The following is a 15,483-nucleotide window of genomic DNA, read 5'->3' on the forward strand; positions in this document are numbered from 1 at the left end:
ATCATTGTCCTATAAATATATATTTACAAACATTTAGTTCTTAGCTCCTTTAGTTATAAGTGTATGTGCTTATGTCACCTTGTGTTTCTAGGTAACTTAAGCACATATCTCATCATTTTTCTAGAGATCCCTCTCTTTTCACTGGATTTACTGTGCTTGCCTCCACAACTAGAAGCTTCCTCAGTGGGTGGGGAAGAGTCAAACTCTCTTGCTGCTTAATAACAGCAAGTTGAAGTGCAAACACAGTCCAGGCAGCAAGAAGGTAAAATATGAAAGTAATAATAAAGAATAATAATAATAATAATAAAGAAATATAAGTTCTTATCCTTATCATCTGTAAACAAATCAGAAATATCTGCTGAAATTCTGCAATTAGACTATTTTAGACCTAAATCACAACATGTATGGGCACAAAGACCACATATTTAGATCTACATCTGACAGAGATCAGCCAAAGACGGCTTCTAACTGTGTATTCATCATTATTCAACCTCGCTAAAAGTGTCGAGTGTAGAACGTCCATATTTTATAGTTGCATCCACTTCCATGTACATAATCTGACAGAAATGCAGGTGCCTGAAGGTGGGATCAGCCAGTGTATGAACAGTTTTACATTGGTACTTGCAGTTTATGGGTCTTATTCATTAAGAAAGGCAAAGTAAATTTTTTTTTTAAACGGATGGAAATTGCACACACATACATCCGTATTCAAGTACAAGCGGACCTCAAAAAACGTCTTATTTGAATACGGGTATAAGTGAGCTCTGGTGTATTGTATGATACACACAATACATATGTGCAATATAAAGTCTCATCAGAACGCATAGAAAAAAACAAAGACACTAATAACTGTTAATATTATAATCATTAACGAAAATACATTTGAAAAAATATATATATTGTCGAAGTCAGCAAATTGGATAAAGTCATTTCAATTAAAATCGAGCAAACTTGGTTGTCTTTGTTTGAAAAGATGCGTACGGTACGCTACGGCATGAAAGGGCACGCTACTGCATGGAAGGGCGTACGCAGCTCCAACACGTGGCAACAACAGTATTTAGTCTTTTACACACATTCGCACAAACACGCACACTTGTAAAATAGTACACATTAATGGTAGTTGCAACACATAGTCATTTATGTCGAAATATAGTAGTATTTATGTGTAATAGTATAAGTTATATGCATATCAGTAAAACATATGGTACACGTTGAAGGAATCAAGTCATGTGTGGTATCATACTAATCCCCTTCGCATTTCCCACTGTCCGGTTCACTCTGCAAAGGGATCGCAGAGTGCATACGCAAGTTACTGATGTTAAGGAAATATGGACTATTATGATGAGAAATCTTGGCGGGAAGATCAGAACCCATCCCCTGGAGAGATGACCCCCTCCTTTGGATTCCTGAGCTTAAACTAGCCTATGATCTGCAACCCCCTGCACCCTCCTGATGCCTGGACCAATAGAAGCCAGCCACACCTTTGCATTGTTTTACTGTATCTCTGTTTGCATATAAGCAGCAGCTCCTCATCCAGAGTTCAGTCACACCTAGACCACAGACTTCAGGACTGAATGACTGTTCACTGAATCCAGAGCGCCTGCGATAAGTAACAGCTGTACTTACTATTATTTCGCTTGAATTATTCTGCTACTTTTTGAGAATAAATATTTGTGCGTTGGAAACACAAACCAAGATTCAACAATCGTTATTGGATAGCGACAAAACGCTCATAACAATATATTTTCTTAAACAGAAAATACATTTATAAGGATGTTCTTAAAACTATAAAATAAAAATAATTTGCTAACATGATACTTGTTATTTAAATAAATGATCATTCCCTTATTGCCTCTGTTAAATACAGTTGAGAATATATTGTGTTTACACAGCTTCTAACCCCATTAAGCTGTACCATTATCAATAATAAAATAAGAGACACAGCAACAAAATATATGTGTAGTGAAGTTTACACAGTATATGTTACTTTGTTTTTGCTTTGAACACTAATGTTACAGCTATCTTAGAATATATGGACAATTTTACCTTGTCTGAAAAAGTTTTATATCAGTTGCTACTTATATTAATAGATTGAAATATCAGATAAGTCATGTTATATATGCAACCTAATTTATACCAGAAAGAACAAAGTCTCTATGTCAGAGGACAGACTCTAGAATTGATAGCAGATGGCCTTCCAAGTTCATCAACAACAACAACAGTCATCAATAAGAATTTGCCTTAGACAACAAGAAGTGCTATAAGAATTGTGATTGCAATTCCAGTCCCTAGATCAACTGATCAGAATACCAGACCAGGAAGTATCTCTTTTGGTGCTTAAGTCCAGCCCTGAAAAACAAATAGATTGCACTATCACCACTCGAATGGATAGTGATGACACATATTTGAAGCAAGGGCAGTATGGTGAGCAATGTAACAATTTCAGCCACAATTGCTGAACAAACATTTAAAGATATTCTCGGACAATTGCACAGCGGTGGATGAGGTGGCACTAAGAGGATGGCTATGACAGCAGATGTAACCCCAGTCCTTACATGTGGAAGAAAAGCAACTGACAATCCCTAGCATCCCTGCACATAGCAGCATAGCCAACATACTGGCAGACTACTTTAGCAGGCACCGAAACCAAGAAGTGTTTTACACGTAACAAAAATATTTGGGTTACCTCAATTAGACCTAATGGCAAAAGCAAATTGAAATCCCAGAGCACTACAATTTTTCTCTTGTCACAAGGATCCCAAGGCAATGGAAAAAACACAGACAAAATCTTGAAATTACAATGTGAGTTTTGTATTCCCTTCAGTATACCTCAAAGTTACACATTGAGGAAAATAGAGAAAGAAGGAGTGTAACTGATAGCAATGCATCCTTACTGGCCTTGCCGCCCGGGGCCGCCGAGAGGGGGGCGGGTACTATTTACCCGGGCCCGGGCATATCAGGGGGCCTGGCCCGGGCCCTTGCGCCGATGATTTTTTTTTTTTTTTTCAAAACTAGATTTTTTTCATTTTTTTTTTTTTTGCGGGGGAGGGGGGGGGGTCGGTCGTTGGTGGGGGAGCAGGCTAGTTTAAAAAAAAACAAAAAACCATACTCACCTGATCGCGGCGCCGGCGTCCCTCCTCTCTGCTGCTCTGTGCTCCATTCAGACTGTCTGAATGCCGGGTGTGACGTCATCATTTGAAGCCCAGCATTCAGTCAGTCTGTAGCAATGGAGCACAGAGCAGCAGAGAGGACCAAGAGAGAAGAGAGAAGAAAAGGTAAGTGAAGGGAGGAAAACGGGGGAGTACAGAGGGGTTAAAAAACAAGGGTCAGCATGGTACAGAGGGGTTAAAAAACAGGGGTCAGCATGGCACAGAGGGGTTAAAAAACAGGGGTCAGCATGGCACAGAGGGGTTAGAAACGGCCATCTAGAATAAAAAAAATGCATGGGCAAACATTTGTATTATATTACACTACCTTCTATTTTACAATATCTACATACAGCCCTTTTTTTTTTACCATACTTTTATTTTTATTACTAAACAATTGTCTATAGCATCATTAAACACATTAGTACATACGTATTAGTACACACATACATATATTAATTATTGATTATTGTGTTTATTAATTTTATAAAAAAAAAAATTACATGCTTTTTGTAAAAAAAATTCACCTTTCTTATGTTATACATTGCTGAGAAACATAATTTTTTTTTTTTTTTTACATTATTACATGATTTCAAAAGATTTCTTATGTTTTTAATTTTTTGCACAGCCATGAGAGGGGCGAGATAAAACTGCAGATTTGACAGTTCACCGCGCCGCGTTAAAAAATAATTGAATAGTTCTTGTTTCTTTGGTCAGCCTTGATATCAGTTAATGAGCGTTTGTTCTAGTTACTAACAACGTTGCTAAGCATGACATCACGGATGGGAGGTCCCTCTATTATAAATATCCAATAGGAAGGCTTAGTCGGGTTGCCTTGATTAAGCTATCATTAATGAAATGCGCATTGGCTATACATGCGCCGCCGGCTCTCTATAAACTATGCCTCTCTATTTAGATATATTATAATAATAGATACTTACTAGACATCATTTTGCTGCGGGTATAATAACTAGGGGAAGATTTATTGAAGCCTGACTAAGATAGTTTTATGCCATCATAGGAGTTCATTTAGCGTTACAAGAGGAGGATAAGGATATTATACCAAGGACACCCCATTTAAATATAACTTGGGGTGGGATTATTTACCTATGAACTCCCCTAACTGGCTACACTTACTTGTAATGGCATAGATATACCTGCTATGGTAATTTATAACAGTGTGCATTTGCAGTGTGACGGAAGGGGAAGGTTATTATACTAGGATACCCTACTCACACATAGGCATAGAATCTCTCTTATGGGGACAATACAAATATCTTGCTGTTATTAATTAGCCAGCAGTGATTCCTAGTTTATTGTTCATCTTGTATAACCCACACCAATAGCATTATATACCACTATATTATAGGAGCTTGTGGCTCGACATGGCAGTGTTTATCTGCTAGCCTTAACAGTAATTTTTCTGGTCTCTAATTTCAATATTCATGTTTTAATATTTTGCTAATTGTATTGTTTTAAGAATCACACAGAAGATTTATCTCAGAAACATTTTAATGCATATCAATAAAGTTTGAAATATATTTTATTATTTTGTCCTCAGAGTGCCTCAATGTACACATTTCCTTTCTTTGTCTGTCTTTATGGTTACTGATCGATATGGGTGCAACCACTCCTGTGATTGTTGGCAATATGTTGGTTGATATAAAGCCTTGTGACATTTGATTCAAATCAACCATCTAGGAGGAGTCAGGTCCACCTGGTGTGATATATTCCTCTTGTAGTACATTTTCTCTTTTTAGTGACTTGATTATATAAGTGAAAAATTTGTATTTATGAAATAGTAATACAAACAACTAGACCCATGGCAGCCTTCAGTATAAGTGGCGATCTTATCAAAAGACAAGAGAAATGGCAGGGAGATGTTGATGCTGAATTCTGATTTGTCACTATTTATTTCCAACAGCTCAATTAAAGGGTGGTCCCAATTATTATATGAGTTGAAAACCTCATATTTATGTAAACCAAGGTATTTTGGAACAAAACTATGTTCAATAATTATTTGAAACACCAAATGATCCCAAGAGGTCTAAGGCCTAAATTCTATCCAGTGTTTGAATTGGCCAATGAAGATCTTAAAAAGAAATGGGAGGTAGCTTTAACTAAGTGTTCAAATGAGCTGATGAATATTCTGGTAGAACATGATAGTTAGCTATTGAATACATACTCTCCGGAGATTACGGTATTAGGAGTAAAACTTAAACAATATGAGAACTTAGATCAGTTCCAGAAGTAATATGACAATTTCAGAAAAGAACTAGATCAATTTGAAAGGATAATCATTGACAAAAGACAAAATAAAGTTTCAAGAGATCAGAATGATTATTCTAACAACAAGGTATTTAAATGAGACGCTCAGAAAGCTAAAAGATCTGTATCGGGCTACAGTACTTCAGAAGTAGAATTGTCTGAAAAAGAAACCTCTGATCATTCTCTAAAATCCAGAGAGGAATGAACATCAGTGCGGGATTTTTTAGGCCCCAGGCTGCGATGCAGAGAAGGTGGAGGGGGACTAAACCCAAACCGATACGAAGAGGTGTGAGGACGGGGTGCAAGATTAAGAAAAAGGAAGGATACGGACGTGATTTCGAAAACGTCAGAGGGCCAACTAAGTACCGACATATATCGTAAAAAAAATGCCCACTAACAGCTTACTGCACTCCACCAATTCACATTTTTCAGCAGTAATCTGGGGCATACCTAAAGCTGAATTGCTTCAGATGAAACGCAATTGCTCGGATGAACATGTTTATGTCCACAGAGCAGATGAGCTTAAAACCAGGTTGGAGTGTAGAGGATATAGCAAACGGATTATCCGGAAGGCCAAGATATCTGTATACAAAAGGAGTAGAGAGACCCTCATTTATCCACCTCCCAAAACTAAGAACACTGATGCAAAGATCCGTATGATTGGCGCGTTCTGCTCTGAGTGGCAGCAAATAGCCAACATTTTTCAAAAACACTGGTGTGTTCTTAAGTCTAATGATGATCTTGGGAAGCTTTTGGGAGATAGGCGTAGGTCTAGGAATCTGAGGGACTGTATTGTGCACGGTACCTTACCTTCTAAAACTGGAACCTCCAATAAACCCATGGGTTTCTATAAATGTGGTACCTGTCGGGCATGTCAATTCATGGTCCAAACTAAAGAATATAGGAACCACTATTTAAAAACGTGGAAGATTAAAGGATTTTTGAATTGCAATTCTCCTAATGTAATCTACTTCTTGACCTGTCCCTGTAATCTACACTATGTGGGCATGACAAGCAGACCTTTCAAAAAAAGAATTCTGGAACATGTGGGCAATATCAAACGAGATAAATGGATGTGGATAATTTCAAATAATTGACAACGGTTGCGAGGTATTTTATGAAATGCCATGACGGTAGCCCACATGGACTCCAGGCCTACGCCATGGAGCAGATCAAGTTGGGTCTGAGAGGGAGAGACCTCGATCAGGAAGTTCTAAGGAGGGAATGAAAGAGAATTTTCCTTATGGACAGTTTGGCCCACATGGTCTTAATGACCACAATAATTTTATGATTTATTTATGATCTTGGACTATATACTTACTGATACAACTATGTAGGCATGAATGTACATAGAGACTCACAGTCTAATATTAAGATTCTAATCTGTCCAACCCTGCTGATTGTAACACATTACTATGACATTTTAGTTTTTAGACTTGTACTCTTCAAGATGACTTTGGATTTAACAGGCATCACTTAGGGTGGCTGCATGGAATATCCCTTTTGGAATAAAGAATATTGTTACATTCTTATTTTATAAATCTTTTTGAGCTACTATTCTGTCCAGTACTGCTTTTTAATCTCATATGGCTCACTACGATCATTTATAGTACTCTGACAATCACCATCCTTGGTAATGGATTCCTACTTTGATATTTCACTTATTTTTTCTATTTCATCGTATGTGTATATGTGTTTATTTGGTACACTAACCATTTATGGCACAAAACTCACCTTTTCTTATTTTTATGGCATACTAACAGGGTGGTTGTGTTATGCTTATTACATATATGGTAATCTTTTCTGTATTAAATATAAGTCCTTCTAATGACCATTATATATTGATAAGTTCTATGGACATTTTAATATGAATATAATGGAGTTGTTCTTCCTCTCTGCTCTATCTGACTGGTAATCTGTACATCCGATCTTCATAAATAATATGGGTTTCTGAATCCACTTACCAAGACTGGCATATACATCTTAAACAAAGACTGAGATAACTATTCTGTTATAAAACTAGGGTCTCAGTTCGTATTATACTGTATGCACATTTTCCTGCCATCGAATCAGAATCACTGGACGGTGGATGTCCTCTCTTGTTTCTTTGGTCAGCAGCAACGTCAGCTAATGAGCGTTTGTTCTAGTTACTAACAATGTTGCTAAGCATGACATCACGGATGGAAAGTCCCTCTACTATAAATATCCAATAAAAAGGCTTAGTCGGGTTGTCTTTATAAAGCTATCATTAGCGAAATGCGCATTGGCTATACACGCACCCCCGTCTCTCTATAAACTATGCCTCTATTTAGATATATTATAACAATAGATACTTGCTAGCCATAATTTTTCTGTGGGGTATAATAATTAGGGGAAGATGTATTGAATCCGACTAGGATAGTTTCATTAACCCCGACTGCCGTCATAGGAGTTCATTTAGCGTTACAGGAGGAGGATTAAGATATTATACCAAGGACTCACGATTTACATATCATAACTTGGGGTGAGTTCTTATGGAGTCCCCTAACTGGCTACACATACTTGTAATGGCATAGATATACCTGCTAGAGAAATTTATAACAGTGTTCATTTGCAGTGTGACGGAAGGGGAAGGTTATTATACTAGAATACCCCACTCACACATAGGCATAGAATCTCTCTGATGGGAACAATATCAAGATCCTGCTGTTATTATTTAGGCAGCAGTGATTTCAAGTTTATTGTTCATCTTGTATAACCCACACCAATGGCAGTATATATCACTATATTATAGAAGCTTGTGGCGCAACATAGCAGTGCTAGTCTTAACAGTAATTTTTCTGGTCTCTAATTTAAATTTTCATGTTTTATTATTTCGCTAATTGTATTGTTTTTAAGAATCACACAGAACATTTATCTCAGAAACATTTTAATACATATCAATAACGTTTGAAATATATTTTAATATTTGGTCCTCCGAGTGCCCCAATGTACACATGTCCTTTTTTTGTCTGTCTTTGTATATACAGTGACAATGTGATAATTAGAACGAACTTGGACTTTCTACCTAAAGTAGGTTCAAATTTCCATATAAACCAGAAAATCATACCTCCCAGAATCTACTGATGAAAGGGAAAGGTGAGAGCAATCTCATGGTATATTTAAAGGACAGAGAAATATAGGAAATCATCTATTTGCAATCCTGGAAGATCCACACTAAGGAAATCAAAAGATATATTATACCTTGTTCACACTGCCAAAAACCCGGGTTATTGCTGGGGGTCGAGGCTGAGTGTGAATGGGGGGGTCCCCTGCATCTACCCGGGTCGTATGACCCTGGAATTGAACCTGGGTCTTTTGAAGGGTTATTCCCAGGTCCGACCCGGGTAGGTGCCAGTCTGAATGATGAGACCTGGTTCTCACCGAAAACTATTGAAAGGTAAATAAATAATAACAATCAACATCTCAAGAGGAGCCAAAGTCAAAGCTCCTCTTGTGATGTTAACAGGGAGACCCGGGCAGACCCGGGCTCAGTGTGAACCCGGTCGACCCGGGAATTTGCCAGGGTGGGAGGCTCTGTCACCCAGTTCATATACCCGGGATATTGCTGGGGCGGCAGTGTGTACGTGGTATTAGCAAGATTTATCCTGCAAGGGATAGTACAGAAGAACAACCTTTAAGAAGAACAAGCAGGAGGTGCCTTGACACATTCAACAAGGTCACTGGCAACTTTATGCGGACATGGAGCTCAAGCTTAAGCAAATGCCTTATGTAGATCTGCAGACCTGGCTTTACTATATATGTTTTCTAGACAGAATATAGCAACAGAAGAATGGTTTGGAAGAATGGTTCTCCAGGCTGTTGAATAATAAATACTTTTAAATGCAAGATCTCTATTGTTGAGACTAATGATTCCTGTTTAGTCCACCCCAGTGTATTTATTGGATACATCCTATTGGTAAGGACTGCCATAGAGTAGGAAGAGGAAATAAGTAAACTATACTCAGTGATACTTTTTTTTCTCAAGATACTCCATGGCAGCCTTAATATTCCCTCTCATGTTGTAGATGACTGTGTTCTTTTTTTCAGAAGTACCGTGGTAAGTTAGGGTAAGACAAGTGTAAATATTGTTTTCACCAGAGACAAGGTAGTGCGGCGCTTTGGAAGAGTGGCTCCCTCCTGCCATATTCCCCTGGCCCTGTCAATTATTATTATTTTCAAGTCCTCACTCAGCTGCATCGAAGGGCCCATAGCTTTTGCTAGTAAACAGAATATCCTGAGATGTTAATTAAACTCTGGAACTATATTCACCTGACCTAATTTGCTTAATACGTCAATCACGTTTTGAAGTGCTACTAAATCAACTGAAGGTGTACCTAATCTTTTTCATATGCCAAATTCTTTTTATTTATTTTTTCAGTCTTTTCAATTCAGAAAATGAATAGCAATTAAATGTGTAGGCATGTGTCATGTTTGTTCCCGGCACAAGTTGTGTTATTTTATTTTATTCAAAGATTCAGTGAAACATGCAATTTGGTTATGTTCTTTGTAAATATTTTCTTCTATAACATAGGACTCAGAGGCAGAACTAGAGAGCTGTGGGCCCCGATGCAGGGAAACAGGGAGGAGATAATCTGTGCCCACAGCTCACTAGTTCCCCGTGCAGCGGGCCCCATTATCTCCATGGGTCTTGGTGCACTGCACCTGCTGCACCAATGGTAGCTTCGCCACTGATAAGACTGATCAGTTGGTCATATTGTGACTCATACCATCTTTATTTTCATACACATGTACCACCAAGTCTTAATCAGATCAGAAGGCAAAGATTATACATTTTCACATAAGTTTTATAAGCAATAATTTTGGCATCTATCGCAGAGAGGCGTTTAACCTTGGCTAAATAATAATTACATGCATCTTCACCCACAGAATGTGCCTGTCTTAAACATAACAAGAAAAGGCTTTATCTCTGGTTTAGGAAACATTATTTATCTTATCAATGTTTAGATAATTACTGGTGCTAATTAATGCGTACTGAAAAAGTCATGTTCCTAGAAGCAAGGAAAACATTTTGCATAAACATATTCATCTCTGTACAAAACAAAGTTCATAAAAAAAACAGATCTACAGTATGTACAACATGACTTTTAAACTCCATTGTATATCCAGATTGTTATTCAACTTCCACACATTGATGATGATTAGTAGCACTATCTAGCAGCTTTCAATTGGCTGATTGCATTTTAAACTCTCTGGCAATCAACCAATCGTAAATCTCAGCTATATTATATGAAGTCGCTGCCATCTATTTAATTGAGAGTTCCATTTGGACTATTACAGAAAACAAGGTTCCCAATTCATTTCATAAAGGGGAAAACAACATATATTTGTATTTAACATAATTTAATTTAATTTGTGTTTGTATTTAATTAAATCTTATATTGAAGATGTGACTTTCACATTTATTAATAACTGTCCAGTTAATATTCTGTTTTGTGTATATAATACCTCATTACATTATTATATTGTATACAAATAGGGTAATGTGACTTTAGTATTAATTACTAACACTGTCAAGCCGCATCTCTACGCTATTGTGGATTTGGAGCTTGACGCATCTTGGCGTCTTACTGAGCCTATACATTAAAAAACTCTTTTTGTGCATCTTTTCCTATATACATTCAAAGTGCAAATGCACCCACTTCTAAATGCACCCCATTGTGTCCAGCCAACCAAAATAAGTAATGAAAATGGGCCACTTAAAACTGTTTTCTTTCTCAATCTCTGTATTCACATGTCCTTAGCTGCAGCCTAAATAAACAGCACCCTTTCCTTGCCATGCTATTAGCTGGTGTTTTTAAGTTAAAATAAGTGTTGTCTGAAGTGCCGCCTTACAATAATCTATATACAATCTATATTAACAAGATCAATTCGTATTTAGTGTCTATGAATAAAATTTCTTTTAACAAACTTAGGGGCCTATTTATCAATCTGCGGTGATAAGGTTGATTTTCTATCACTGCTTATCATTCTACTTTTAATGGGGAAGCTGTCATCGGCAAAGCTCATCAAATCTTTTTGCCAGTGGAGACTATCCGTTGTTGCTGGAGATAGAACTTTTCACCCTTTAATAAATAGAGCCCTTAGTCTGGGGGAAGACAGGAAATGATATCAGTATACAGTCGGCGGAATATGTTTTTGAATTTTGTATATAGCTAGTAGTTCCTATGCACGTTTGTGCTAATAAATAATTATACAAATTTGTTTTTAGTACAATGAGTTATTTACTAACACAAGTTGCATATCTGCCCTAAATTATAGAAACCAATAGACATGTACTGTTATTATCTAACATGCACTAGTGATATAAAAACAAATTGTTTATGTTAGTAAATAACACTCAGGGTGTTTCAGGTGAAGAGTAGTGCACCAGCTGGAGGTATACTACCCTTTACTGCATAGTTATTTTATTAGTTGGTCAAACTAATAAAATAACTATGCAGTAAAGGTTAGTATACCTCCAGCTGGTGCACTACTCTTCACCTGAAACACCCTGAGTGTTATTTACTAACATAAACAATTTGTTTGGTGAGGTGTTTGCTTATGTAATCGTTGATGTCATAAGCAATGTTGTGTGGCATCAGAAAGTTAATCTTGTTTTTTAAATGATCTATATGTTCAATATGATGTAATCGCTGACATCATTACTGATGTATAATGATGTATATGTTATATTTTATGGAAAACATATGAAAATACTTAGTAATGAAGTCTGTTAAGGTTGCATACAACTTTAACAGCCCAATTTTCTGTGTTTTAGCTTTGAACACAGACATAACTCTCCTGCTTTATCTCAAATTAAAAATCTTAAAAACTATAACAGCATTATTTACATTCAACTTTTCACATTTAAACAACACTTAAGATAAATAATTTGTCCCTTCACTAGAAGGCTTAGAAATGTTATTCCGTCTCCCATTCCTGCACATTCCTGTGTAGTGGTTAATGGAGTCAAAATTATGCTTGCCCAGCACATCACATGCAAAGCAAAACGTTTGCCCTTTCCTCATATGCTTTAAACTAAAGGTAGCTAGTCTGGGCTGCTTAGAATGATTTCTTGGAGGCCTGCCATATAGACTCACCATTAATCATGCTAACCAAATCCAGGTTACCTTTAATATATGCTTTTAGCAAACAGGACTTGTTACAAAAGAACAGGTTTTCCTTATATCCTAATGAAAAACTAATAATGCAAGAAAATATATAGGGGCTATTTTGCCGAAGTTAATTAATGAGGTACCATACTGGCAATTCATCAACTTCCACAGTGCCTCTGTGTTAATTATTGTAGCCAATCCAAGTGCTAGTATATGTGATACTGATCACTTCTAGAGGAGGGTGGTGCAAAAATGTATTACCCACCCTCCTCTCTTCTTTATAAAGGTTGTAATAAGAGAGATTAAAAAGGGGGAGGAGAAAGGTGCCCCGATAGTCCGGCGCGGAGTAGCCATAGACTTATCAGGTGTTATTTAATTAATGTTTTTATCCAGGGACTGTAACTTGTCTACAAATGCATGAAATAAGGAACTGTACCTGGTGCTAGGCACCAGGGGGTCCCCTGAGGATGGAGGACCCAGGGCGTGTGTCCCCTGTGCCCCGCCCTTTAAACCGGCTGCTGGATTAAGCTACACCACTCATGTAGCCGATGCATGTACTTCACCCATTGGTGTGATGACGCTGCCTACTTGTGTTTGGTCCATGTACCTTTCCAATGCTTTGTCTACTTCCACAGAATCCATATGTCATTGCTGTGACTCTACCTATCATTGCCTGTTGCATTGGCCTCGTTTACCATTGTTGTGTCTAGAACTGGTGTGCTACCTCCACCTACTTTTTTTGTTGGCCCTGCCTACAGTTTATTTTTTCCCACCTACATGAGGCCACTTTCAGTATTTTTCCAGGACCATTTTAAGTTCCCAATTTCCTTCCAATAATGCAGTAGATATAAGTGCAGAATACTATATAAAAACAAGAAATGTTCTCACCTTCTGGTGGCAACTGTAGACATGTATCTGAGTTGCTGCTTTATAATGATGCAAACTTCCTGATGGGATATGCTATGTAGAAGAATCAAATTCAAATGCAGTTAAAGCTTCATTTAAAAGAAATATTATACATTTATTATCAAATAAATATTGACACTATTACATGTGTGTGTGTGTGTGTGTGTAGTGAAAAATAAAAACTGGCAATTATACAACATCCATTGTGCACCTGTGTTAATTAAAGCAGCCAAACTTAGAGCTAGCCTTTGTGACACCTGCCCAATACACAACTAGCCATACTGCTCTTGCTTCTTCCTTCAGCATCGTATTGGAGCACTCTGAGAAAGTCTCCGAAGATAGTCTATTATATGGACTCTACTCTGAGCTGTGAATGGTTGAAAACTTGATCCGAATAAAGCATGTTGGAAATGCTTTAAACCACTTTGGGAGAAAAAATATTTTGCTACTACCGCTCTTTATGTCTATTTTTCATATACAAAAAAATATGCCAAGCCCGTGGCAAAGTGTATGTGTGTGAGGCCACACATTACAAATGAACACAAATATTCCTCCAGCACTCAATCATTTGCTATTAGAAAAAACTTGATTTAAAGGCTGTAAAAAGGATAAACACAGAAATATTTTTTGTACAATTTAATTAAAGTACACAGAAATCCACTACTACTCTATGTGAGTTTTGTAAAGGGTTTATAATGTTTTCTTCTAAAAAATTATCATTTTAAAATATTTAACTTTTTATCATCTCAACCCCATCATCTCACTGTAGCTCATAATGTTTACAATGGATGATTGACATCATACTCTCATTTATGCTACCCCACAGGTTTAGTCTGTTTGCTGTTGATAGCCATGGGCGGCACTCGGCACAAAGTTTGGTTACGCTGCGCACAGCTTGCTCTTTGGTGGATGACAGTAAAGCTGAAGGTATGTTATACAAGACATTTTAAAGCATCGTTTGCACAATATTTGAAGAAACGCATTTATTCAATGCTATTGATGCAAATTATAAATATGCATACTGACCTGTTGCATTTTCATATATTTCTGTATTTAATGTTTCAGGTGGTCACCTTCTTTTTTTTTTTTAACAAATGAGGACTGCCAGTGAGAAATGTACTAGGATTCAAATGAGTGCACTTAGGAGTTTATAGTCTCTGTGTATTACACTAATGTGGCTGTTTTGAAAAGTTACAGTCAGCCTTGAGTATTGTGTGCAAACTCCATCCAAAATTGAAATCGGTACAAATATCTTAAATTTTGGTCCAACAAATAAATGTTCTAATCGACCTCAGTTGAGATATGATGAATAAAAATACCCCTAGTAGAATCTGGTAAGCAAATAAAAAGAGCCAATCACAGTGCAACAATATCACTGTCATCACACGAGCATAAGTCTATAAAAATAAAATGTCACATTATATTCAACTTCGTTTTATGAGAGGAGAAATCAAATCTCAGTGCGGGTCATTTACATACTCTGAAATGTATGCATTAGATTTCAAATTGAGCAAATGTGCTTCCTTGTCGTCCTAGCGTTTACAAACATTGAAGTCCACATCCTGAATTTGACATCTGCCCTGTAAACTCTGTACTGACTTTTGCAGGATTGTAGGATTGTATGTCATTATTAATTAGAAGTTTTACTTTTTTCTTGTAAAATACTGCTTGGTCAAGCCTCATTTAGGGCCTGATTCATTAAGGATCTTAGCTTGAGAAACTTCTTATTTCAGTCTCCTAGACAAAACCATGTTACAATGCAAGGGGTGCAAATTAGCATTTTGTTTTGCATATAAGTTAAATACTGACTGTTTTTTTCATGTAGCACACAAATATCAACTTTAAATTTCAATGTACAAATAAGCTATTAAGTATTTGTGTGCTACATGAAAAAACAGCCAGTATTTAACTTATGTGCAAAACAGAATGCTAATTTGCACCCCTTGCATTGTAACATGGTTTTGTCCAGGAGACTGAAATAAGAAGTTTCTTAAGTTAAGATCCTTAATGAATCAGGCCCTTAGTTC

General features: G+C 36.9%; 1 protein-coding gene across 3 annotated transcripts in view; it reads left to right on the plus strand.

The window, feature by feature from the left end:
- The window catches only part of ASTN2 (astrotactin 2), a 570,610-nt gene that overhangs the window by 537,920 nt on the left and 17,207 nt on the right, over positions 1–15,483 (plus strand). For all 3 annotated transcript variants that reach the window (XM_075184700.1, XM_075184701.1, XM_075184702.1), the window contains one exon: positions 14,283–14,383. In XM_075184700.1, the coding sequence (XP_075040801.1) occupies positions 14,283–14,383 (101 nt within the window). The remainder of the gene's footprint in view (positions 1–14,282; positions 14,384–15,483) is intronic.

This window comes from Mixophyes fleayi, chromosome 9 (assembly GCF_038048845.1).
Source record: "Mixophyes fleayi isolate aMixFle1 chromosome 9, aMixFle1.hap1, whole genome shotgun sequence".
In the NCBI taxonomy this organism is placed as follows: Eukaryota; Metazoa; Chordata; class Amphibia; order Anura; family Limnodynastidae; genus Mixophyes; species Mixophyes fleayi.